Source organism: Etheostoma spectabile, chromosome 22, assembly GCF_008692095.1.
Source record: "Etheostoma spectabile isolate EspeVRDwgs_2016 chromosome 22, UIUC_Espe_1.0, whole genome shotgun sequence".
Lineage (NCBI taxonomy): Eukaryota > Metazoa > Chordata > Actinopteri > Perciformes > Percidae > Etheostoma > Etheostoma spectabile.
In genome coordinates this window covers 3,133,462-3,159,888 of record NC_045754.1, presented here as the reverse complement: position 1 = coordinate 3,159,888, position 26,427 = coordinate 3,133,462, and the positions used below count along the sequence as shown (strand labels likewise).

The window sequence follows — 26,427 nt, the reverse complement described above, 5'->3', positions numbered from 1 at the left end:
GCAAGATTGAATTTCGCCCACATTTTGCTTAACGCAGCGAAACCAGCCAACCATTGGAAAGACTGGGCTGCCACTTTTGGTCTGAAAGTAGGAAAGTTAGGTAGTAGGTGGAACCCCTAAAATACGTACAAAATATATAACTTACAAATTATTTACAATTAGTTCCCAACCACAAATTTAGTGCAAAATGAAAATAATAGTCAATGTTGCTGATCTGGGAATGTAGGAAATGCTTACCAGGGTCAGCAGGTTGGTTACAGGCAGCTGGACATAATCACACCTGGCACAAAGTCTGTATAAAAGCTTGTTTTGTAAAAACACATGATGAGTACATTTTCAGTATACAGCAGACACTTGTTGGATGTACGGCAAAACACAGAACACACAGTACACAGAGCGATAACGGCCGTTCGTAAGATACAAAATAAATGCACGTACTGCAATTACATAGTACAGGAACCATTCACCATTCACAAACATTCTTACACAGTGGCCAAGGCTGCCATACAAGGTGCCACCTGCTCATCAGATAAACACTCACACACATTCACACTCCGATGGCACAGCATCAGGAGGGTTCAGTGTCTTGCCCAAGGACACTTCGACATGGGACTGCAGGGCCAGGGATTGAACCACCAACAGCAAGCAACCGCTCTACTACCACTATCTTCCACTGAGCCAAAGGCATGACAAGACACCCCAAACATGTGCATTTTGAGCATCAACGTGACGAACCCAGTTGGTTCTCAGCTACAGTTACAGACAATTATCTCCTCACTTGGTTTACAAAAGGACTGAATGAAACTGATCACCTTCCAAACTGTTACGCTCAAAACCATCAGTTCAAATGTAGTGAACCGCAGCAGTAACCCATTGGTTTGTATTTAACATATGCATCAGTGATGCTGAGGTTTAAACAGACGCGTGTACGAGTGAACAACGTGCATCAGAGATCTGTGCATGACACACTCTCCTGTGGTTTTGTGTTTACTGTTGTTCGGAAGCTTGGGAACCTGGAAGTTAACAAACTAGTGCAAGCGCAACAAATGGACTGCATGCTGGGAAATTGACATCAACCATTGCGCTGACCATCATTTAGAGCTACTTCTTTACATGTCCAATCCATTACGTGTTCATGCATTAACATTGATATGTATCAATTGTGAGTGTTTATTTTTTCTGTTTGACAGGGATAAAGAGAAAGTGAGTGGAGGTTACATCGTAGTTGATCCAGTGCTAAGGGTGGGAGCCAACGATTTCATCCTTCCACTGGACTGCATCTGCAGCCAAACATACTTGGCCAAGTGCCTCGGCCCACTGGACAAATGGCTTGACAGGGTCAGGGTTGCAAAGGAGACTGGTTAGTGGGCCAGCAAACAAACCGACACTGAGCAATTTTCCCATAAATAGTTTTTCATAAAAAGTTTCAATACAATACAAGTATTTTACATTTAAGATTCAGATATTTGGGTATTTTGTCAATATATTTAATACATTGTTAACCAGCAGTAAAGCACAATTGAAACGGCTGTATTATTATTGCTTCCAATGAATCTTATTTTTAAGGGGCTTAAGGTGTATGAAAACTCATATTTTCACATGCATCCGAACTGGCTGAAATTGGGTTTTTTTTGCTCGGGTATGAGCAAATGTTACTTTGTGTTCAAAGTTGAAGCTCCCTGCTTTAAATTCCACATGCACAAAAGGAAATTGGTATGTATGTATGAACTTCAGACATACTAAAAAGCCTATTGGGGGCATACACTTAACTCAACAGGAAGTCAGCCGCTCTGAGTTCACAGTTCAATTTTAGTGCACACCTTCTGCTTTCCTTGTGTTTAACTGCTCCTCATATCTCTGCAGGGTGCATGTTTTTCTCCCATCCAGCCATACAGACTACTGTGACTCCTCACAATAATCCTTACACCTGGTTTACTGACTGTTTATTTCAACATTTCTCTGCCAATTGTCCAAAATGTGTCAATCACACTTTAGTGAGGGTTTAAGATCTGCCCCCAGAGACAAATTAACCAATCTGATTTGATCAATCCAATCTTTCCATGCATTGATTTTTTATGGGACCTTCTACTGTTCTTTGTTTGTATAAACTCTGGCGGGAGATTCTGCCACATGACTGATCCCTCAGTCTCCAACCAAGTGAGATTAAACCCATGACTTTAAGCAAGATCTAAAATGTTACTTATATATAATATACACACACACCAAAGGACTGATCTCAACAATGATGATGAAGTGTCTTTATTTGAGGCTCCATGTGACTTTTGGCTCTGTTCTGTGTAGGTTACAACATGATCCACTTCACCCCGCTGCAGAAGCTTGGTGTGTCTGGCTTCTGCTACTCCATTGCCGATCAGCTGGAGTTAAACCCTGACTTCTCCCCTGAGGGGAAGCACTATACCTGGGGAGATGTCGGTAATCTGGTGGAGACGCTGAGGAAAGACTGGAACATGGTCTGCATCAGTGATGTGGTCTATAATCACACAGGTAATGTTGCAGTTACATTACTGAATGACGGCTGTGTCATTTGGAGTCGTTTTGTTTTCCTTGTCACACTGGATGTCTTGCTCCTATGTAAATAGTAGGTCAACACATACACAGAGTAAAAGAGTTTGTGTAATTGGAAGGAGGATGGAGGATCTAATGGAGGCTACTGACGTACAATCGCATTGTAAAATTATTTTATGAATGAAATAGACATATTACCATACCTGAAGGTCAATTCAGGCCAATTTTGTATCATTTACAATCCTGCAATGGTTGCCATCTGTTATTAGTCCAACCGAGTGTGACTCATGTTATCGCCCATTGTCTCTTACTTTCCCTTTTAGCTTATATTTGTTCTTCGTTTAATTTCCTTCTTTCCTGTGATGGTCCAGCCCCAGCATCAGCCATAACTGCAACAGATTTAAAACTTCTAAAATAATATTAAAACACAATTAGGCCTGTAAAAAGATTTCTCCTGCTTCCTTTCACCTGGCTCAAAAGTGTCTGGACACGCTAACACTGGCTTTCCGGTGTTACAAAGAAATCTGTGACCCTTCAAAATGTGTTACTGTAGCTTCATCTACCTGCCGCAAATCATTCTGTGACTGTACGGGAAAAACCCGTGAAACCGGGCACTTGCCTTACTAAAAACTAAATAAAACTAGCGTTCTTTTCACTGTTGGTCTTGTTTGCTGTTACCGGTCATCTAAGATCATTGTATGAAAAATGACAGGGCTTCAGAATCAATAAAAAGTTACATATAGTTGCTTTAATCTGTTGATTATTTTCTCGATTTTCTCAATCGATTAGTTGTTTGCTCTGTAAAATGCCAGAAAATGGTGAAACGTGTTGATCATTGTTTTCCAAAGCCTCAAATGTCTTGTCCACAACTCAAAGATATTAGGCCTCATTCACCAATATCTTCCCAGTCTTTTGTTAAATTTGTTCTTAAGAAAGTTGCTATGAAAAGTCTATTGATTCATGACGTGTTCTCAAGCAGCAGAATTGTTCTCAGGTGTGTCCTTAGAATGATGAATCCCAATGGCTTTATAAATTGAAAGCTTGTGCCCATTGCTCCTCTTTAACATTTCCCTAACAAACAACAATTAACAAGAACAATTCCCATAAAAGGGCATGAGATTGCACAATGGCAATTCAAAGTGCTTTACGAATGAGCAAAAGTGTAAGTGTAGTGTGTATTTATTAAAACTAACAAACATATAATAATGTGTAAAATAATGAAAATAATTAGTTATTAGTTATTTTGCTTTCAAATGTGTGTAAGAGTGCTGTTGAGTGTGCGTAGATTCTGTTCTTACCTAAGAACAAATCCCAAATAAGAAAACATTGGTGAAAGCCAGAATCTTTGTGAAAACTGCATGAGTCTGGTAACAAATTTGTTCTTCAGAACGATTGGTGAATAGGCGCATTCAGTTTAGTGACACAGAGGAATAAAGAACTGGAAAATATTCCCATTTAAGAATCAGAGAATTTTTACTTTCTTTATTAATAAATGATATGTCTGTGCCCAGAGGCCCATTGTCTCATAATTCCATGATCATACATAGTGTTGATTCATGGCACTGATATGATTTTTAGATAACAGTTGAGCCTCTGACAATTTCTAACCACAATTCTTTTGAGAGCTCCATACTGGGCCTTTGCTTTCTAGTCTCACCCGATGTCCAGGCTGGTCTTTTTGAGTTGAGGCAGAAAGTTTGAAACCGTTCAAATGTGAAGAATTAGAAGAGCTTATTGGAGGCCATGCAGATATGTACACTATTTATAAAGTTTAAGCAGTGTAATTTAACGGTTGACAGATTCAAAGGCCTTCTTCATATTTAAACACACTTATATAACTTTGACTCAAATGTAGTTCTGTTCCACAGGCAAACTACAGAAGCATTTTACTGTCTCAGTTAAACAATTACTCCTGAACCCAAATTGTAATGAATAGAAGAACATAATCTGATTAAGACAATCAGTAAGCTGGGGTGGAAACCACTAACCCCAACCCAAAAATTTAAAGTGAAATGAACAGACAGAGAAATGTATCATTTTAGATAAAACAGATGTTGACAAAGTTTCCTTTTGGGGACATTGTTTGAAATTGGCAAAGTTAAACTTAAGAGTTGGAAAAAATGTTATAAATTGCAATATATCGCAGAATATTGCAATATGTTTGAAATAGAAATAATATCGTATCGTTCAAAATAATTGTTGTGATGATATCGTATCGGGAGGCGTCTGGTGATTCCCACCCATATTACCTAACTCCTAACCCTATTAAAGGTACGGGAAGGACTCTCTATTGTTCTTGGGGTTATTATATTATGTCTAGTTTGGATGGGTTACTGTTCGGTTTGATTTAACTGACAGATGAAACATGGACAAGGGAAGGTGAAAACTGAAAAAGCATGCGTGTGTATGGGTATACATGGTTATGTGTGTGTAAGTATGTATATATGCATGTATGTGTATGTATACATATATAAACAAGTGAAGAATTAAATTGTTCGCATACAGGTACACAAGTAGAAAAAAGAGGCAGGACCAGAAAGTTTTCATTTAACTTCTTCCTTCACTTTTTTGAACATAGGAATCCTTATTTCAATTATTTCCATAAATTTAAAAGACATGTACTGTATATGATAAAGTATTTTGTGTTTTTTTCTTACTTGTTCTGAAATGTACATGTAGTTATGATTTGTTCAAAATGAACTGAATGACTGCTACTAAAGGTAAACAAATTAATATACAACATTATTTGGACCATAGGATTTTATGAATTTGAGAATTTTTATGATTTTTTAAATAATTGCTGTGTTTGAGGAACTATCGCGAGTGAGTTGAACACTCTTTGTGTGTGGTACAATGTGATATAGAGTGACTGTTGTTTTCTTCTGTGCTGTATCCTATTTTTATCTGCTGCTGCAGTGACTCAGTATGATGAGGGAAAAGTTATCATGTTTTATTTTTACCAAGGATAGTGGCAGTGCATACCACAGTTGGCCTTTCCAGCCGGCAGCTGTGGCTGTTGCATCACCTTCTCAGTTTCCTCATTGACATTTCGTCTCTATTCATGCAGAAGGTCATATACATAGATAGACCGCTAATAGAAACAGGGTGCACTTTGTCAAAACATGACAACCCACTTATTTTGTCATCAATGTAGTTTGAATTCTGCTTTTATTGTCAAGAAACTTGAAATTTAACCGTCAAAGTCAAGTCAGAGCATTTTTATTTATATAGCCCAAAACATCACAAATCACAAATTTGTCTCAAGGGGCTTTATTGCAGACAACACCCTCTGTCCTAAGACCCTTGATCCGCATAAGGAACACCCCCCCCCCCCCCCCCCTTCCCCCCCTTACAGGAAAAAAAGGAGTACACCTTGGCAAAATCAACCACATTTCTATCAGTCTTGTCTCGGTCTCGGATGAAGATGACTCTGAATTGTCATTGTCTGATTTTATGTGTATGGATGGATAACTTGGCTCAATTCTAAGTTAAAATGTATTACTGTTAACCCCCTCTCCCCGCACCCCTAAACACGCACTAAGAAAGTGAATGCGAGAGACAGGAGAAGCTCTGGCTGTCTCAGTCTTAACTTGGTCTTAACCCCCTCAAAGTCTTGGTCTTGACATGTTTTTCTGCCCTCCTGGAATGCTGTGTGCACTAGCCAGACCTTGCTTTACAGCGCTGCTGAGGAAGGTCTGGCAATGTGAGACTTACTATAATATTACTGTACTGCAGCTGCTGGCAAAATTCCTTCATTCTGCTTTATGCACCTTTTCACTTGCTAAGAGTCAGCCAAATTATTAGTTGTCCTGTCACTGCAGGGCAGGATATCCAAACTCTTCTCCTGCTCTGCTGGAACGAGTTACCTTCAGCAGAATTCCTCTCCATCTTCAAAAAGATAATTCATTTGTACACTCTTCCTTTTTTCTTCTCTTGTCTTGTCCCCTCCTCTCCTCTCTTGTCTCTAGAGGTTAGCAGTGAGTGGATTCACCTCCATCCTGAGTGTGGTTACAACCTGGTTAACTCTCCTCATCTGAAACCAGCGTGGCTCCTGGACAGAGCTCTGTGGCACCTCAGCTGTGAGGTGGCTGATGGGAAATTTTCTGATCAAGGAGTACCAGCAAGCTTTCAAGATGAATGGAACATGAATGTGAGCATATAGATCAGCCAAGCAGCATGCCATGCTGGAACAAGGAGCGCATTGTGGAATATTCACTTTCATTAGCTGTGTAGCAAACAGTTTAGTCAGATTGTCTATTTTAGAATAAGGGCAAATGAATATTATGTGCAAGTAAATGTATTCTCTGAAAAACATTTTTTAACTTTGAGTCATGTCAGGACTCTAAATTAGAAAGGGAGAGGCAAAGCTTTGCCAGCATAGCAGGGACCAGTGAGGAGGGAGTCCCATTTACAGTTTTTTCTATTGCTAACACACAATTTTGCAAACTAGTCTGGTTTTATCAAAATACATAACACAATTCACAAAACCACACACCAAACTGCAAAACACCTCATTATCCTGCAAATGAAGCACTGCAACCAAAACTACACATGCATTATCAAATCAAACTTTTGCATGAAATGCCACACACTTCATTAACATTACCAGATTTTTGCCTAACCAACTACACACTGTTGGGCATATGAAAAGCACCCTCATCTTTACTATGCCTTGCCATAATACTAAAATATGTTTTAGATTGTTCACATGCACAGAAATATTTGCAGATACACACACATGCTGTTAAAACATTATTTTATGTTTCACTACAGTGAACAAGTCAGTGCAACAAATTGCAGATATATTACATGGGACTGAACAAAATATTCTTACAAAAAACAGTAAACTGAAAAAGAAAATTTCAGACAAAATATATCACAGTAAAAAAAAGAAGCAAGAAAAATAAATTACAGTTTTTCCATTTGCCGCACAGCCGGTTTGGTCCACAACATCTCGGTGTCATAGACAATATGTCCCCCCCACAGACATCGAGGGGTGGAGCACCTTGAGTGCCTTATCCATCCCTGAATTGCACCCACATCAATCTCATCACATGCCTCTTCCATAGCCTGCACAAGAGGCACGCGCACACAAGGGCCGCGGGTCGTATACCTTCAACCGCCATGCCGAAAAGAACTCTTCTTTGAGGTTCAGACATGGTGAGAATGGTGGGGTATCGCACAAGAAATGGTGGGGGTCAGCGAACCAGTTTTGTACAGCGGCTGCACGATGAATGCTCACGTTGTCCCATACTACAAACGTACCGGTTTCCTTGATGGTCTGCATCCTTCATACGCTCTGGTAGTGTGAGAATGTTGTGAAGTCTGTCCAGAAATGTGAGAATATGTGCTGTGTTGTATGGTCCAAGATTGACATGACGGTGGAGGACAACATGCATACTGGAGATGGCAGAGCACATTGTGATGTTCCCACCACGTTGGCAGGAACATCTATAATGGCTCTGTGGCCAATGACGTTTCTCCCCCTTCTTCTGGTCTTTGCTAGATTGAACCCAGCCTCATCTATAAAGTTAAAACTCATGTGGGATTGCATGTGCATCCATTTCCAGTACTCCCTGAAAACACATACAAATCTGTCAATATGGTGTTACCCAGTATACTGGGAAACAATGTTCCTCCACCATGGTGTCGTCTCTCAGTCCTTTAGAAAAAAACAAATAAAGAATATATAGGGCTTGGACAATGCAGCCTAAAAACTATTCTTTTCTTAGTGCTAACACCCTAATTGGAGTGTTTACAATTAACCAATGGGGTGTTTGGCAAGGTGGCACATGTAATTAGCCAAATAGCTCATGTAGTGTCATTTTGAATGGCAGTGTTTTGAAATGGCAAACATGTAACTTTATGTCAGATTATTGTGTATTATGCAGGAAACTGTGTTCAGTTCATTTTAAAAAGTGCCATTTTAAAATGCAAAATGTGTGTAAAGCAGAAAATGTGTTTAGACTTTCGGAGACTTGAGAGGAAGTTTTGCTCTCTGTGTGTCAGTTTAAATAATTGTGCTGTGCATGTCATTTTAGTGTGTTAGCAAATGGAAAAAACTGTAAGAGGACCGCCTTGATGTGAGAATGGCTGTGATTGGTGTGTGACTGACAGAAATGATGAGTCAATCAGAGGGGGCTTGACTTGCATGTGTCCTGCATGAACTAACAATTTGAATAATTTCATAAATCTAATATCTTTTTACAAGAAACCACATATGTTAGTTTTTGATGTTGTTCCCATAACCCCTTGGATAATAAATCTGCACTGTGCAATGAAACCAGGAGATTTATTTCATATAGAACTAATTGGCAACATCTATATGTTCTGGCAGAAACATATGGCCTCATGCTATCTGTGTGTGCCTGTGTGTCTGTGTGTGTCTGTGTGTGCCTGTGTGTACGTGTGTGGTGTGTGTGTGTGTGTGTGTGTGTGTGTGTGTGTGTGTGTGTGTGTGTGTGTGTGTGTGTGTGTGTGTGTCTGTGTGTGCTGTGTGTACGTGTGTGTGTGTGTGTGTGTGTGTGTGTGTGTGTGTGTGTGTGTGTGTGTCAGGCTCTGCGGGGCGTCCTGTGGCAGCAGGTATTCTCCAGGTTGAGGCTGTGGGAGTTCCTGCAGGTCCATGTGGATGAAGCTGTGGAGCAGTTCAGACAGCGGCTGCAGGCTGGTGAGAAAACAATGACGAAGGGACATGCTTCAGTCACACAACTTTCTAAATTCAAAAAAGTCAAAGTATAGAAGTAGTAGTAGAACTCGTCATTCTGTCCCCTCATATAGTAGGGGGACACAGGGAAATGTGATAATGTACAGTATCATTTCACTGATGAAACTGTAAGAGAGAGAAATACGGTATATTGCAGTTTGTCGTAATTATCACACCCTTGTCCGTCTGTCTGTCCGTCTCTCCATCTGTCTGTCTGTCTGTCTGTCTGTCTGTCTGTCCATCTGTCCGTCCGTCTGTCTGTCTGTCTGCCTGTCCACTTCTCTCTCTGTTTGTCCGTCCGTCTGGCTGTTTGTATGTTTGTCTCTGTCTGTCTGACTGTCTGTCTGTCCGTCCGTCTCTGCGTCCGTCTGTATGTCTGTCTAGGTTCAGGTGTCGGGTCCAGTCCAGAGTGTGAGAAGCAGCTGAAGATAGTGCAGGACCCTCAGCACCGACGCTTTGGAAACACAGTGGACATGAACTCTGCCCTAGATATTTTCACACTTCACAGGTGACTTGTCTCTATGGCCTTGGACTTTACTTCCTATGGGACCGGAACAGTAGGCTTGACTATATATTACTGTAACTAAGTGGAGTGTATCTCCGTGTGGACGAAGTACACAAAGAGATACACTGGTAAGAGAAAATGAGGTTTAACCATAAATCAGCTAATTTAAAATAGCTCACGTCACTGTATTGTGTGAACAGTTAACTCAAGGTATTATTGTATGTGGTGTTTTCCCTTCATCGGGGTGCAAATTTTCCACCTTTGCGTGGAATTTCTTGAAACACCATGTTGTGGTATGATGACACTAAAGCAAAAGACATCAGGTCATCACAGGTCACAGGACAGGACATCCACTCTCTGTCATCCAAATCTGTCCTGTCCTTGCCTCCCTGTCTCAATCAGGGAGCCTATGTATGTATGTATGTATGTACAGCATAGATAAGGGAATGTTTTGTTTCAGGGCTATCTCCCTTTTGAGGTCAGTGGAAGCAGTGTAACAAGTGGACATAGTTTCTCATGTGCCTAAAACTATGCTCAAGGTGACCATTTTTTCTTTTGCACCATCGCTATCTTGAGATATCACATACTCGATAGTTGGAGCTAGGAACATAAGCATCAGGAAAAGGCTCAGGACCTCAGACACCCCAGAAACTGTACTGTCTACCTTAATTTCCCTGATTGAGATCAATAAATGCTTGTGTGTAAGAGATCAAAGTCTCCCAAAACCTCCATGTATCCTGAAGAAAGCTACTATTGACTTTTTCCTTAAGACCACCAAAGCAAGATCCTTCCCAAGACTATTTCACAGAGCCACCGTCGCTTGAGACTATTGTGATTGGTTTAAAGAAATGCAAACAACCCAGAGCGTTTTTTTTCCTCTCACCCCAGAACATGTATGTGCGTTAGAGCCAGACCTTACTCCACAGCGCCGTCGAGATGTAAGACTAGCCAATGGCAGATGTGTTGATGTAACTGAATTCTCCCTCTCTCTGGTAACAGTATGAGCCCATCAGACATCCAGGAGTGTTGTATCTGCTTCAAAAAGAGACTGGAGGAGTTGAACTCGGAGTTATACAAAGAGATGAACCACCACGCACAGCAGGTTTGTGTGTGTGTGTGTGTGTGTGTGTGTGTGTGTGTGTGATTTTTCAGTATAACACATTCCTTTTCAGTAATTGCCGACCAAACTATCTTTTGGGTCCAACCCCATTGCTGTTTTTTTCTCGTCAGGCGACCAACTGCATTGTGGAAAATGTAGTTTATGAGCGTCTTTCTGATCAGGGGCCAAAGCTGGGTCCGGTCACAAGGAAGTACCCTCTCTGTAGCAGGTAAGCGCTCCAACCCTCTGACCCGTTAAAGTCACCATTTTGTAGGATTTATAAATTATTTTACTATCTTGGGTTAAAAAATGGGTACAGAACGGTCATTGACTGTAAAATGAATCCTACAAGAAAAAGGCCCAAGGAAATATTGTGGGGGTATTGTATAGAAATAAAATAAATGTAAGAGTCTCTCTAAATTGTCATTTTAAATAATTCTGAGAGATTCTTATAATGTATGTCATTAAAAAGTGTAATATCAGAATCAGAAATATATTTATTGCCAGGAAAGTAGCACTTAATAGGTATTTGCTTTGGTTGATGGTGCATACTGTAAATAAAAACAATAATATTAAATAAGCAAATGATATTACAGAATTAAATTATACATCCAGTACATACTTACACACACATACTAGTGTACATACATACTGTACATACATACAGGCTGAATGGGAGGATTAACACAGGATACTGCTAAATCCAGTATGTACAAAAATGTAGATGTGATGTGCAAAAAGTTCAAAAAGGAAAAATGATTTAGAGAATGTGCAGAGAATAATATCACTTGGTTGCATATTATGTTTTGATCTACATGCCAGTTATTGTGCCTCTTCCAGGTATTTCTACTTCCCCTTTAAAGAGATGACTTTCGATGAAGAAACAGAGCTGATGGAGCAGAGAGACAAGGCGTGTCACTTCCTGGCCCATGATGGCTTTGTGAAAGGAAATGACCCGCTCAGGAACTGGGCTGAACCAGGTGAACAAACTTGTCAGGCGCCAAAGTGACCAATGCATCACCCTATACCCTTGTGGCTTGTTTAATTATTTGAAGTAATCAATCACTCAACCAATCAAGCTATATTTTGTAAAAGCACTGATCTTGAGCAGCTCCAGATCAGTGCCTTTAAAAAAATAAATAATAAAATATGTCACAAACAAACACCCCCCATCCTCTACATTACATACATTTCACTCTCTCTTTTCTCTCTCCCACCCACATGTACAACACATGTATTTTGGGATACAGGCAATTGACAGACACCTGACGCCCTCCCATTCCTCCCAGACAACACCCACCCTCCTGCACACATCTGTGTAAATAGCAGCCGGTTTCAGCATAACTCTTAGTATGGTTGGTCATGGAATGGGAGATGAGTTGGGGGTGGGAAATGGCTATTTGCCCAGGGTTATTGTTTGTTCAGTGAACGCGCGGCCCAGGGTAAAAAGCTGTTTGTTAGTCTGGCGGTGCGTGCTTTCAGTGACCTGTAGCGTCTACCAGAGGGAAGTAGGTTGAACAGGTGGTGAGCAAGGTGGGCAGTGTCTTTGAGAATGGATCTGGTTCTGCTACGGCAGCAGGAGTTAGCGAGCTCTTCCAGGGAGGGCAGCCCACGGTCTTTTGGGCGGTGCCAGGTTCATCTGCCACACTCTGCGGTGCCCAGCTACATCCTATTGTGCCTTGTAATGCTGCACAGTGCCCTGCTATGCCATGAACTACTACAAAGAACTGCTACAAACTACTATTTTTTCTGTTTTTGTTATTTCCACAACCCCAACGGCCCGTCAGACACCGCCTACCAAGAGCCTGGGTCTGACCGAGGTTTCTGCTAACCTTCCTCTGGTGTTAGCTTTCTGCTGCCATCTGTAGTGTTAGCGGGTCATTTTGACCCTGTATTAATTAGCCATAAAATAACCCTAAAAAACAATCTTTTATCATCCAATGTTTTCTTAACTCTTGTTTAGCTGGTTGGGCTCCCTTATCCATGAAAAGATTGGTATTAATATTTTTTTGTGGCCCCCTGGGCCTTTGTTTTAACAGCATACCCCTCGTTTTCAATGTCATAAAAGTGGTCAAATGACCTTAAGAGTAGAAGGCACAAAATAATCAGTTCTTTACCTGAGTGTAACTGAGAATATTAAAACAAATTTTTTAATGTTCAACAAAAAAAGATTTTAATTTTAATATTATCAAATAGTAACATCTATGGTGTTTCGGGTCATTTTGGACCCGTATATATTTGATTCAAGAAAAGGGCAAAAAACAAGTCTTTTTTTCCCACACAATAGAACTTTAATACAATATTTAACAATATGAAAAACAGAACAGTCATAAATAATAAATTACAATAAAACAAAGATTTGCAATAAATAACAAAAACAATCGAGAAAATCACATCAAAAGAATCAAGTACTTGTTCATCAATACTCTGTGCAAAGAACATGCTGTCACGGTACGGCATAAGGAGGACCCAAACGCAGAGTAGGCAGGCAAGGCAGGAATGATTTATTGACAAAGTCCAAAAACATAAGAAGCAAAGGGTGAGTCCAAAAAACCACTCCACAGAAAAACGCAGGCACTGTAGAAGGTGAGCAGGCCACAGGGAAAAATGCGTGGGGAAAACTCACAGGGAATGACAGGACTGCAGGCAGGATGACGAGGAACACAGGTAGGCACGCGGACAGGTGAATAAGAAGGCACGACTAGGAAAACCAAACAGGTGGCACACGGGGAGACGGCAAGGTTGACAGTCCGGACGACGCAAACAGGCAAACAAAAACTGGAATGATCCAACAAGAGACAAAGGAAACACTGGGGTTAAATACAGGAGGTAATGAGGTAACGGGGAACAGGTGAGACATCAGGTGGATCACATTAGGGCGGGGCTGGACAATCAGAGAAACAAGTGAAGCTAGACAGACTAGACACGACAAGACAGGAAGCTGACTATCAAAAACAGGAAGTAGAACAAACAGACACTTACCGGGAATCACAAGAACAAACCACAACGGGGACGCGGGAGGAAAACCAAGAAATAAACACAGGGAAGCCAAACGGGGAAAATAACCCCCAACAAACCCAAACCACAACACATGCCTGTGTGTGTGTGTGTTTAGTGCTGTGTTGCAAAAAGTGACACTTTTAGTGTGTTCTTTGCAGATATATTTGTTGCAGGTGAAGCACACTATGTAGGTTTTTCTGTCCATATTGCTAGGGCAGACCTGACACCTCTTTCTTTTTGAGCGAGGTGGTCCCACTGGCATTGTGGATGTGGATGTGGATGGAGTGCTTGAGGCAGGGCTGGCTGATGAGGGGGAAGGTGATGCTGATGCTCTTCTTGTTGCTGTGGATGTGGATGGCGTGTTTGGTGACCGCTGCAGCTGTCTGACCAAGTCTGCAGCAGCTTGTTTTAGCATCACAGGCTGCCCAGATTTTTATGCCATATTTGCCTGGCTTGCTGGGCATGTTTTCCCGGAACGGGCTTTTTCCCCTCGAAGGGGAAAAAATTTTCTCCACTGTCCCTGGCCCGGGTTTGAACATCAGGGGAAGGAGTTGCCCCCTCTCTCCAAAACCCCTGATAGGACAACTGCAGATTTTGCTTGGGCCCTCGTTGTCAATCTGAGGTTTTGAGATCATCAAAAGGTCCGAAGAGACTTTTTCCCGGGAAAATATTTTGGCCCTTGTTTCATCCCAAACCTCATTGCCTCTTCTGGTCTGTAAACTCCAGCAAGGGGGAAACCCAAGTAGGGCATCCGTAGTCTCATAAATGTTTTTCCCCTGTTTTGCCAGGTTTTTTTTCCCTCAAGGTTTTTTTCATAGCAAATTATGACTTTTTTTAGTGAAAAGGAAAAAAGTCAAAGCCGTCTTGAGTCACTTTTCTTTCACGCAAACCCGTGCCCCAGGGGGTCATTTTGAGAGTTTTGCAGCAGCTTCCTTCCATGCACATCAGGAGGAATGTACCCAAGGTGTGCCATTTTTGGATTGGAATAATTCGCAGGCGCTTCACACCAGTGCCCCTCTTCAACTGTCATTTTTGCTGTTTCTTCCCTTTTACTCCACATATCTTCGTTTCAGAGGCCCCGCCTCTCCATCGCTAAAATCCTGTTGTCCTCTCCTCTTGCAGCAAAGATGTGATCCAAACTTCATTTACAGTAAATCTTCCCTCTTCTTGATCCTGTGATTTGGGGATGTTACCTGCAAGTCCCACCTCCACTCAAAAGGCTTTACAAACCGGGAAAGTCCCCTTTTTTTGTTCTTGCAAAAGGCAAAGAGAAAACCCCTAAATTAAGCCCGTTTTGGAGGAAAAGGGTGGGTTGGACTTGGTATGATTTAATTTTTGGGCATTTTTTGTTTATAATAGAAAATTTTTAACCCCGGGACAAAAGCCCCCAAAACCACAAAAAATCTTTTTTTCACCAGAGCACTTTATAATTTAGTAAAAACAAAAAAAAGATTTTACTTTGTTTAAATGGAAGTCCCTGACAAAGTCAAAAGTTTCAACTCAAAAAACAAATGTATGAAGTGCTTTTATGCATGTTAAACTCAAACGGGTCCGTCGGACCCTACACCATAGGAAGGCTAAAAGGAAGTTTTCCTCGCCACTGTCGCACTGTTGCTTGCTCTGGAGGAAACTACTAGAACTGTTGGGTCCTTGTAAATTCTGGAGTGTGGTCTAGACCTATTCTATCTGTAAAGTGTCTTGAGATAACTATTGTTATGAATTGATACTATAAATAAAATTGAATTGAAAATTGAATTGAAGAGAATGTGTACTCCCAGAAATTAGAAAGCTGGAACCCCGTTCCACACAGACTCAGTGGGGCGTTGGCTGTGCTGTTTCGTCTATGATGATCTCCTTGGTTTTTATTGTGTTCAGCAGTAGGTTATTTGATGAGCACCAGGTAGACAGTTGCTGGACCGTATCTCTGTACTCTGAAATGAGACTAACCACTGTGGTGTCATCTGAGAAGTACATCAGCCAAACATCGTTATTACTTTTAGAAGTAGCAGTTATGTTTGTATTATTATTGTTATTGATGTTAATATTTGCACTATACTGGATACCACATCTGTATTTTTGGCATATTTTTAGTTTTTAGGCTCTGTCAATTACTTTATGTAACAACTGTTGAACATTTTGTTTGTCAAACACTTAATTTGCTGCTTTCTGTAAAAAAATGTCTTTACCAATTTCAGCCTCGTTTTGCATCAATTTATGGTGGAAATTTCTTTATTTAGGTAATAGCACCCTAACCTCAGGAAGCCATCAGCAGAAATATGTACTGTGTCACCCACGTGCACATCTAAATGCAGACCCATGCAGTGCTAGTAGTGTTAAAATCCACAGAGTGTCTTTATGGTTGCCAAATCTCCACAGGCAGCCCTGGAAATCACACAAAAAAAGAGAGATATTTGTACCACCATGTTCGTTAATCTGTCATTTCTTCCTCTCCTGTCTTCCGCAGGCTCAGAGGCTTACTTGCGGAGAGAACTGGTCTGTCAGGCTGACACTATCAAGCTTCGTTATGGCGAGAAACCGGAGGACTGTCGTTACCTGTGGGCTCATATGAAGACATACACAGAGATTACAGCCAAAGTCTTCTCCGGTGTATGCGTGGTCAACTGCCTGTCCACCCCTCTGCACGTGGCTGAGGTATATCTACCATTCTGTGCGACCACAGATGATAAAAATCCTCCTGAGCATGTACTATTGAAGGTGTTTTGTCAAAATGTGTGATAAATATAGATCTTTGATCTTGGAGACCAGAAACATTGCTACTCCTGTCCTCCCTCTCTCCATTAAAAGAGCATCTAGCTCTAGCTGAAGTACCTGAGCATCCAAAGCAATAGCCAAGGTCTCCAAATTAGAAACGAGTAATGCAAAAGAAGAAGTCCTTAAGTGAGAGGACACAGTACACACAGTACAGCGCGGCAACACACTGGTTTGTATTTACCGTGTGATTGCAGTGTAATCAGAGTGTGTTTGCCATACAGAGTGAGCAAAAAGTGACTTGAAACTTCAGGCAGCCACTCACAAGCACATGCACAGCTGTAGAGCTGTAGCCGTTTTAACGTTGAGTACGAGCAGATCAAGCGGTCAATCAAACCGTACAGTGTGGACGAATAATTTTGCACGCACCACTTTTCAGTTTTTTATTTGCTAAAAAAGTTTAAAATATCCAATAGATTTCGTTCCACTTCACAATTGTGTCCCAATTATTGGTGATTCTTCACAAAAATAATTTTTATATCTTTATGTTTGAAGCCTGAAATGTGTCAAAAGGTTGAAAAGTTCAAGGGGGCCGAATACTTTCGCAAGGCACTGTAACATGGGTGAATTATGTGTGTCACATTCACTACAATACTTTCAACCTACGATACAAATATCTTTTTCACACTGTCCTGCTGAATGACAAAAAAAACTCATCCTACTTTTATGAGTTTTAAGCTCGCGGCCAGACCTATAAACACTAAAGTCTGTCACTGACTTACTGAGTGAGTGAAGAAGTAACACGTCTGTCAAGTGTTGGAGATTCCCCATTGGCCATTGTTATATTTTGTATAGTCATCACCCTCAAAAGGCATTTGCTCGCGCTCGCACAGCACTGAAGACATTTAGTCCACGCCTAAGTACTACGAGGCTGAGCCCGGAAAACGGACCTCTGCACTTAGGATGTACTGTGTACTGTGTACTCTATTGTGTTGTGACGCATTGGCGTGGTATGGGCTGGTTAGTGTTTTTTTTCATTAAGTGGGTGTGTGTTTGTGCTCATGGGTACCAGACGGACCCATTGAGGCACCCCTTAGCAATGTTCATAGGGCAAAGCCTATACAAAATAGAACAATAGTTCCTTTCTGTAATAAGCAAAAGCATCTGGACTTGCTAGAAATTCTTGAAGTTGTTTCACCTCTCAAATTCTTCAGTTATGTACAATTACTTCAGACTCTATGAATATAAGCACAGCATCAAAGCTTTAACTAGCTGAAGCCAATTGTCTGTTCTTATCCCAATCTATAAACAATATGAGACAGAAGTGGGCCCACATAGTACGTGTGGACTAGTGTGGACTAAAAATCTTAAGTGTTACGCTAGCGAGGGATGAACCCACAAAGGATGGCCTTGGAGTGCTCCGTCTTCTCATAGAATCTAGTCTTACGGTACGTAACCAACGCTCTTTCAAAAATAATTAGCCACGAATAGTCCTTAATTACGTCCCTAGGAGGCTTTCACAGCAAGGTATGGAGAGTCCTTTTTATGTTTTGATTAAAACTTTAACCACGTCATGTATTATGCTACTTAAGTACAATTTAAGAACAAATATTACTGGGACAAGTACAGAAAATTGCAGATGAAAAGTGAATATCCAGGATTCAGGAGCAGTCACTACCATTGACTATTCATATAATATTCTGTAATTTAGAACATTGACCATACAAAGTTCAGCCATATACTAGGTTTTGACTTTTCCTTGTTTCTTGGTACTTTGTACGTACAGTACATTAAAATATAATTGGTATATTTCAATATATTGGTGTCCAGAGTGATGTATGAGGGCCCATCTGGGACATTATTCACAATTACTTTACACACATACAAGTGAAATGCTCTCACACATTATTGAAATGCTCTCATATACTGTACACTACTGAAATGCTCTCACATATGCTATTTTCATACTAGTTTCAGTAGTGTGTATGAGAGTGTTTCGGTAGTTTACATGAGAGTGTTTCAATGGTTTGTAAGAGAATTTCACTTGTATGTGTGTGAGGTTTCAGTATAGTATGTGATAATATAATTTTTCAGAAGTGTATATGAAAGCATTTCTGCACTGTGTGCGAGAGCATTTCACTTGTAGGTGTGTGAGGTAACCATGAATAATGTCCCAGACGGCCCCTCATAGAGAGGACCGGTACACAAACAAACCACGCAACCCATGCTTATTTTTTATTAGCCCCACATTCTCGTTGTTGTTACTGCTGGCTTTACACATTCTGCCGTCCGAAACATGTGCTCTTTGGGTTAATGCTGAAGCATTTAAGGGGCATTCCTACAGTGAGTTGGTATGATGGGTTTGTAAGAAACACACACGTTAAACTATGATGGATAGACACCAGGTTAATTGCTGTGTACTTAATGTGTTGGTCCCTGTAGGCAATGCTTACAGCAGCCAGAGCCATCAGGCCTAACCTCTATGTGATGGCTGATCGCTTTACCGGCAGTCAGCTCATTGACAATCTCTTTATAAACCGCCTGGGAATCACCACTTTGGTGCGAGGTACTGACCCTGACTCCGTCGCCTCGCTTCATTCTGCTCGCTGCTCTGTTGGAAAATGCAGTTTGAACAAAGCACTGAAAAGTCAGCTGGATTGTAAAGATTTTCAGTGATTCATATGATCTGGGAATGACATTTAATCTCTTTTCTTCTTTTTGTTCTGTCTGTTTTGGCTTTTTTAATGCAATTGCATCTGCATCTTGTTACATATGCCATATAACTAAATATCCTTCGCTCCCTTACTATTTTCACTCATTTCTCCGTTCCCATCAACGTTCCCATCATGGTTAATCTGCATGCTGCATGTTCAATCTTTTCTTTTCTTTTTGCATATCTGCTCTGTCCATCTATGCATCCTCATCATTTTCCTGCATTTTGTTGTCACTCGTCTTGCTATATCTCTGTCTCCTTCCTTCTCTTTTTGATCTCAACTCTGTGCCCACTTTTGCATGGTGTGGGGGTGACCATGCTGGCTGTGATTTGGCTCTGCAGTACATGCTTGATCAGGCTCGTGTTCTGAGGCCAGACCTGTATGTGGTGGCTGAGCCGATGATTAGCAGTGAGGAGCTGCAGAAAGTCTGTGTGACTAGGCTGGGCATTACCTCACTCATCAGAGGTAAGCAAACACACCAGCAGTGTGTGTGGAATTTGGAATGCTACTTTTTTACATGACATACTGCATATCCCATGCTGCATCACTACTTTGGGATTGCATGTTTTTGTATACAGTAAGTCCTGTCACGATTACAGACCTGACTGATGTGATGTGAGGCAGCTTCTTTTCCTCTGTCTCTCCATCAGATGCTCTGGGTGCAGCAGACCGTCAGAAGGAGGAGGGCTCGCTGTCCTGGTTTTGCGGGGAGCCTGTAGGTGCCTTCTTTCAGCCCAGCCTTCGGCCCCTGATCCCAGCTGTCGCTCACACCATGTTCATGGATGTCAGCCCGAGCAATCACAGTCCCTCCCAGGTCTGCTTTCATTTAGGACAGGGGTCTTAAACGTTTTATAGGCCAAGGAGTCTTTGCTTAAAGAGAGACAGAGTAGGGACCCCTTACTACATATACTGTATACAACTGAGTTGCATGTTAAACTAGGCCGGAAGGACGAAAACGAATGGATATTATATATAGTACATGTGGAAGGCACAGTGAATCCTGTTTGACTACCTTACTTATAAGATTCTTCAATGGGAAGATCAAACGTTTTTTTACAAATTTACATTTGATATTGAAATGTTAGATTAATAAAATTTGTTTTTTATACATACATATTATAACTCTTAGGACTGCCTGTTGAAGTTCCTGCAATTTTATCGTATAAAATTGCGTAAATATCCTACATCCAGTAGATATCAGATTGGCATGTTCAATTGGGGTCTTTAAATCAAAGCTTAAGACTTACTTATTCACCGCAGCGTATGAGTCCTAACTGCTAATTTATCTTTGATGTAATTGTATAGTGTTATTTATTTTTAATGTCTCGATTTTAAATTTTGTATTGTTTGCATTTAAAGTGTATTTTTGTTGTAAAGCACTTTGATGGAAAGCGCTCTATAAATAAATGTATTATTATTATTATTATTATTACATATTTAATCACATTTTTCAAGAAAACATGCCGCATAAACAAGGATGTTTGCCCGCAACAATTACAAAAAAACCGCTTTTTTTCTTCTTACTTCTTCTAGTGCCATGAGTAGTTGTCTAGATTATTTATCGGCTGCCTTTTAAAATTCCTGAACCTTTTGATCAACTGTTACAACCTATACAAAAAAACCAAGAGCATTTTTTGGAACTCATGAACCATTTAGAGTAACCTTGGGTTACGTTGGCCAATGTATTGGAAGGAACCCTGCTAGCTGAAAACCTTCATGTGATTCACTTCTAAAAAGCATTTAATGTGAAACAATAGCAAAGCGATCACTTTGAATTGGCAGTAGTCTCACATTGCCAGACAGCGTTGCGGAGGAAGGTCATTCTAGCACAGCATTCTAGGTTGGGAGAAAAACGTGCTCTGGCTTATTGGCATTTCTATCAAAATTGTCTTGAGTGGGGCTAAGGGGTGGACACTTAGACTTAGACTTAGACTTAGACTTACCATCTCGATTTATTCTCCCAAAATGCAATTAAAAAGCCCCACCTCGTTAGAAAATGTCATTGGATAACACTGACAGAATGTTAATGACCACATTGTAAATATCAAGCTTTTTACCGAATTGTTGATTTTAACCCTACAGGCCAATCTTAACCTGTTGTGTTTCAGACGTGTTCGGTATTCGACTTCTTGCCCAGATCCACCCTGGTTTCTATGGCCTGCTGTGCTACAGGCAGCATCAGAGGATATGATGAGCTGCTTCCTTGTCAGGTAAAATCAAATGCACGTAAAGTACCCCAGCATAGCATGGCATGTCTGTCACTGTTGACTGTACATGAATTTTACTGAATCTCAAATGGTGTTCACATTTTAAGTATGGTTGCTTTCACACCTGCCTCGTTTGGTCTGTTTAAAACCAACCCTGTTGCAATTGGTCTAATAGTCCAGTTGGTTTGGGCTGCTGTGAAAGCTCATCCCAACTCTGGTGGAGATCAAACAAATCAACTCTGGAAATAATAACAACATAGTCTGATCTACCAGTTAACAGAAAAAACTGAGCGTTCTGATGTGTTTTGTGAGCTGTTCAGGACTGGATCTTCCGTCTGTTGTACAGATCTCAGCAGTGAAGGATGATCATGAGTACACCTGCTGGAACTCTGAGGCCCGGACATGTGACCAGGTCAACCTGCAGACCGGAATCCTGGCTGGGAAGCTGGCACTGAACCGGCTTCACCAGAAGCTGGCTGCTGAAGGTTTTACTCAGGTCTGTTCCAGGTCTTAGGTCTCTGTTACAGTGCAATGTCAATTCGAACCCAAAGGGTCCAGGTTTAGGGGAGGGGGCAGGTCTGCCAGATGAGAGGGCTTGTGTCAGTGATCCAGCGAGTGATATCCAGTCCAGTAGAATCCAGTCCCTTGGGCGCCTGGGTAGCTCACTTGGTAGTGCATGTGTCCATATACAGAGTCCAACCTGTGGTCCTTTGGTGCATGTCATCCCCCCTTTTAACAAGTTTAGTGTTTTGAGATTCTAATTTTTTTAAGAAATGTGTCTTTAAACGCTTTAGTGCGTAACTTTTTGATATTAATAAAAGTCAGTTACGGTCATGGAAGGCAATTTTGTTGTCGTTACTTAGAATTCCTCATGGGGGAGACAGAAACTACGCACAAGCTTTTTTCTGTGCTTGTAATGGAGTGAGTATTGCATAACTGATGAGTGGGGGATGACATCACCAGAGTGGAAAGCCTTGGAAAACTGTTTTAAAACCTCTACAACTTGTTCTCACGCCCTCATAGTTTACTTGTCATACACAATGTTATGTCAATGTAACTATTCTTGTCTTTTTTAGCTGTGCTCTTGTAGACTGTAAACCTTATAATTATCTGCCTCAAAGCAACAAGTGACCCTCTTCTCCTAATCACTGCAATGTTATTTTGCTTAATCCAGTCTTGAGCACAAACTGTTTTTTAAAATGTGAAATACGAGTAATGTTTAACGTTATTTACAATAACAACATGACTACAGCTTCAGCCAAGTTTTGGAATGCTCAAAGTGAAGAGATTTTAGAAATAGAGTTTAAGGTTTCTGACTGGGAAGCACGAAAGCCAGCAGTGTGCTGTCATTCTCTGAGATCTATCTCTCCCACTATGACAAGCAGCTTATGAGTCACACCTGCTGTTTTTTTTAACCATGACACAGCACTTTCGGCTGTCTGTCTGTCTGTCTGTCCCCCATTGTGGCCCATCTACTCAATGTATTAACTGTGTGTTTACACCAGTTTTTTTTCTGCCTCACACAGAAAATAGAGAGCTTGGTGACCGTGAGGAGATATAAATTGAATTTGACAACAAGTGTATTGGAATAAAATGCCTTACTTTACTTTTGATTAATTATCTTTTCAGTCCCATAGCGTCAACTTTGCACACAAAACTAGAGGCAATTGAATCTAAAAAAAAATATCCTTCATATGTAATGAAGTCAGAACCCCCACATAGGACATAGATAGATATGAATATATATCTCCTATATATATTTCTCCCCTCCCCCCTTGTGTTTGTTTGTCATATTTGAAACCTGGCCTTTCTGGTTGGATGTGCAGGTGTACGTGGAGCAGCTGGATGAGGGCGTGGTAGCAGTGACCAGACACTGTCCCAGCCGCCACCAGTCTGTGGTGGCTGTGCTGCGAAGGGCGATGAAGAACCCAGAGACACAACATCATAAAGAAGATGTTTCATCTGTGTTCATACCAGGTGATAGTCATACTACCATATTCAGATCCAAAGCACGTATATTTTTTTCCTGTTTTTTATGGTGCAAGGGGCAGCATAAACAAACAAAGGTATTCATATGAAAGATACAGTATAGGAATAGATAGATAGATAGATAGATAGATAGATAGATAGATAGATAGATAGATAGATAGATAGATGGATAGAGAAAACAATATACACAAAACAAAACAATTGAAAAAGAAAACAGAAAAAAAAATAGATATGACCATAACAACAACTATTTCTCTTTGTATTAGTGGTTTTGCTGATGCATGTCAAGGAAAATCCAATCTCAGAGATGGCAAATTCATTGGTCTTGGGTTTCTGCTTAAAGAGAGGACGGTGGGTTTTGGCAGGGACAGACAGCAGGGCTGCCAACTCTCACGCATTGGCCGTGAGACACACGCATTTGACTGGTTTCACACGCTCACACGCCACACCCCAGATTTCTCACGCTGAAGTGTCAACCCGGTCGGTCAAATTTCTGATAGATGAGTTTATCTATAGATTTATCTGTTTAGCCACTAGTTGTGCTTTCAGAGACTGTGAGGGGGTTCAAGAGCGCTCCCTGTCTGTGAAAGTTTCGAATTGTCGCAAACTGAGAATATTTTTTTACGATCCATCCCATTTCCCCGGCTTTAGGTATGAGCTCTGAGTATCACAGACCCGTTCGTCGCTTCGTGTCCACTCTCTCTGTAACAATAGAGGTGAGCAGCGCGGCTGGTAGCGTAGCAACTTCAGTTCATGTTAGTGGACCTGCTCTGCTGTGGACAGTGACGCGTTGCATCCGTGTAGACCTCCGATAATGCGCAGCGTACAGCCTCCTCTAAACTTTGTCAGAGACCAGAGACCCAAATGGGCCTCTGTGTCAGACGGTCTGAATGAGATCCACCATATCAGCGGAGCAATGACATGCACAGCAGACTATATTACAACTCTCCAAATCTCGGCCAACAGAGATGGGAGGAGTTATATTTTGAATGTGCACAAAGTTGTAAACATGGGCAGAAATCTGGTGAAACACATCTGAGCTATACTATATATACTATACTATATATACTATACTATATATACTACATATATACACTATACTATATAACTATACTGCAACATTGGGCCACTATTGTGCTTCTCTAACCTCGGTGCATCTCTAAATGTAACTGTAAATAATTAATTTGATGTTTTATGAATGAACAAATAGTCTTTTTTTCCCCAAAAAGTAAATCCAGTAAGTGGGGCCCAGAGGATGAGGGCCAAACATTACTGAACCTTGGCACAAAGGTTAAAGGATAAGAATTTATGTAGATCAGTGGTTCTTATTCTTTAGAATTTCAGTGGTCTTAGTTGATCCCTCAACATTAATTTAACTTTGGGTCCCTTGTCCCAACACCAGGGACCCCTGGACCTGTTCCCCACAGACCCAAATCTTCTCAGCTGTTGATGAGATTTGCTACTGTCTCTTCATGTGGTTCATTATGTTTGGCACGTTGTCTGGGTCAGTTCTTATATCATAAGAAGTTAATAATGTATATAATGTAAATGCTGAATGCCGTAAAACCTGTTGATACTAGCCTACAACAATGCAAAGGTTCTTAACCCTACAGTTTTGCACATATCATGTAACACTTGATTTCTCCATTTTTTTGCAAAAAAACTCTCCAGAAAGTGCCCTTATGGTTTATTTTTCAATTTTTTTCCTGGGGGGCATACCCCCAGACCCCCCTAGGGAGAACCCCACCCCCCACATATCACAAATCACAATTTAAACCCTGAAGGATAAAGACCCCAAAAAATTGCTTTGTACGTGGCAAAATATGGGTTGCCCCCCAAATCTCACTCCAAGGTTTTGGGAAAAGTTGGCAGCCCTGCAGACAGAGAGAGGGGACTAATACTAATATACTCGTTACATACAGTACTTAAGAGGGAACTCCACTGATTTTACACATTGTAGTCTGTTTACAGGTTTTGTGAAGTACTAGCCTACTGCATATGTGGATAAATACGGAGCCTTGGAGGTGAAAAAAAAAACAAGAAAAAAATAAATTCACAAAAAAACACGTAATTGGGACAAACACTTTTGCAAGATCTTGACTTTGTTTTGCGAGATATCGAGTTTTATTTGCAAGATCTCGCAAATGCAACAAACAATAAGGCTAACTTAGCCAGCTAGCTAACTCGCTAGTACGTAGCGTACTAGCTAGTAGTAGGATGACATGATTACATCTTCTTGGTTGTCTAAATACATCCAACGATAATCTTTACTAATTAATACATGCCAAAGTGAAGTATAATGGACATTGTTGTTGACTGTGGATGTCAATGACTGTAAGCTAACCTTAGTAGCTAGCTAGTATCTAGCGAGCTAGTAGAATGACATGTTTACATCTTCTTGGTTGTCTAAATACATCCAACGATAATCTTCACTAATCATACATGCCAAAGTGAAGTGCTATAATGAACATTGTTGTTGACTGTGTGGATGTCAATGACTGCAGGCTAATCTTAGTAGCTAGCTAGTATCTAGCTAGTAGCACAACATGATTACTTCTCCTTGGTTGTCTACATCTATCATTTATTTTGATAAGCATTACTAATTAATACATGCCAAAGTGAAGTGTTATAATGAACATTGTCCTTAACAACAACAAGAAGAGCACTCAGAGAGCAGACCTCCGCCAAGGCCATGCCCTAAAATAGTGGTTCCCAAACTGTTTTACGTAAAGGACTCCTAAACTGACACAAATTACACTACCGTACCAGGTTTTCCCGTCTGATAGGATTTTTGCTTTTAGATGGTAGCCAAAAGGCACACATTCTGTCATAGTGTTACTTATGGATAGAATTAAAGTGAAACTAAATGATTGCCCCTTTTACTGGGGACCCCTGAAAACCCCTCAAGGACCCTTGGGGTCCCCGGACCCCACTTAAGGAACCACTGCCCAAGAAGGACTGTTTTCTCAATCCCC

At 40.9% G+C, this 26,427-nt stretch overlaps 1 protein-coding gene and 1 long non-coding RNA gene across 4 annotated transcripts in view; both read left to right on the top strand.

Annotated features, from left to right (window-relative positions):
* LOC116671907 (glycogen debranching enzyme) overlaps nucleotides 1-26,427 on the top strand; it is a 51,618-nt gene that overhangs the window by 2,669 nt on the left and 22,522 nt on the right. Inside the window, exons 3-17 of one of the 3 annotated variants that reach the window (XM_032503390.1) lie at nucleotides 970-979; nucleotides 1,191-1,360; nucleotides 2,302-2,505; nucleotides 6,495-6,676; nucleotides 9,082-9,193; nucleotides 9,614-9,737; nucleotides 10,734-10,836; nucleotides 10,965-11,062; nucleotides 11,674-11,813; nucleotides 16,298-16,485; nucleotides 19,598-19,721; nucleotides 19,907-20,070; nucleotides 21,365-21,466; nucleotides 21,810-21,959; nucleotides 23,290-23,440. In XM_032503390.1, coding sequence (XP_032359281.1) covers nucleotides 2,310-2,505; nucleotides 6,495-6,676; nucleotides 9,082-9,193; nucleotides 9,614-9,737; nucleotides 10,734-10,836; nucleotides 10,965-11,062; nucleotides 11,674-11,813; nucleotides 16,298-16,485; nucleotides 19,598-19,721; nucleotides 19,907-20,070; nucleotides 21,365-21,466; nucleotides 21,810-21,959; nucleotides 23,290-23,440 — 1,834 coding nt within the window. In that variant the 5' untranslated portion in view covers nucleotides 970-979; nucleotides 1,191-1,360; nucleotides 2,302-2,309. Of the gene's footprint in view, nucleotides 1-969; nucleotides 980-1,190; nucleotides 1,361-2,301; nucleotides 2,506-6,494; nucleotides 6,677-9,081; nucleotides 9,194-9,613; nucleotides 9,738-10,733; nucleotides 10,837-10,964; nucleotides 11,063-11,673; nucleotides 11,814-16,297; nucleotides 16,486-18,984; nucleotides 19,109-19,597; nucleotides 19,722-19,906; nucleotides 20,071-21,364; nucleotides 21,467-21,809; nucleotides 21,960-23,289; nucleotides 23,441-26,427 lie in introns of all 3 variants that reach the window. The other 2 variants (XM_032503389.1, XM_032503391.1) reach the window with 2 other exon arrangements.
* Nucleotides 6,891-8,711, top strand: LOC116671920 (uncharacterized). Its single transcript, XR_004327408.1, has 2 exons — nucleotides 6,891-6,939; nucleotides 8,596-8,711. It is a non-coding gene; the product is annotated as an uncharacterized LOC116671920 (long non-coding RNA).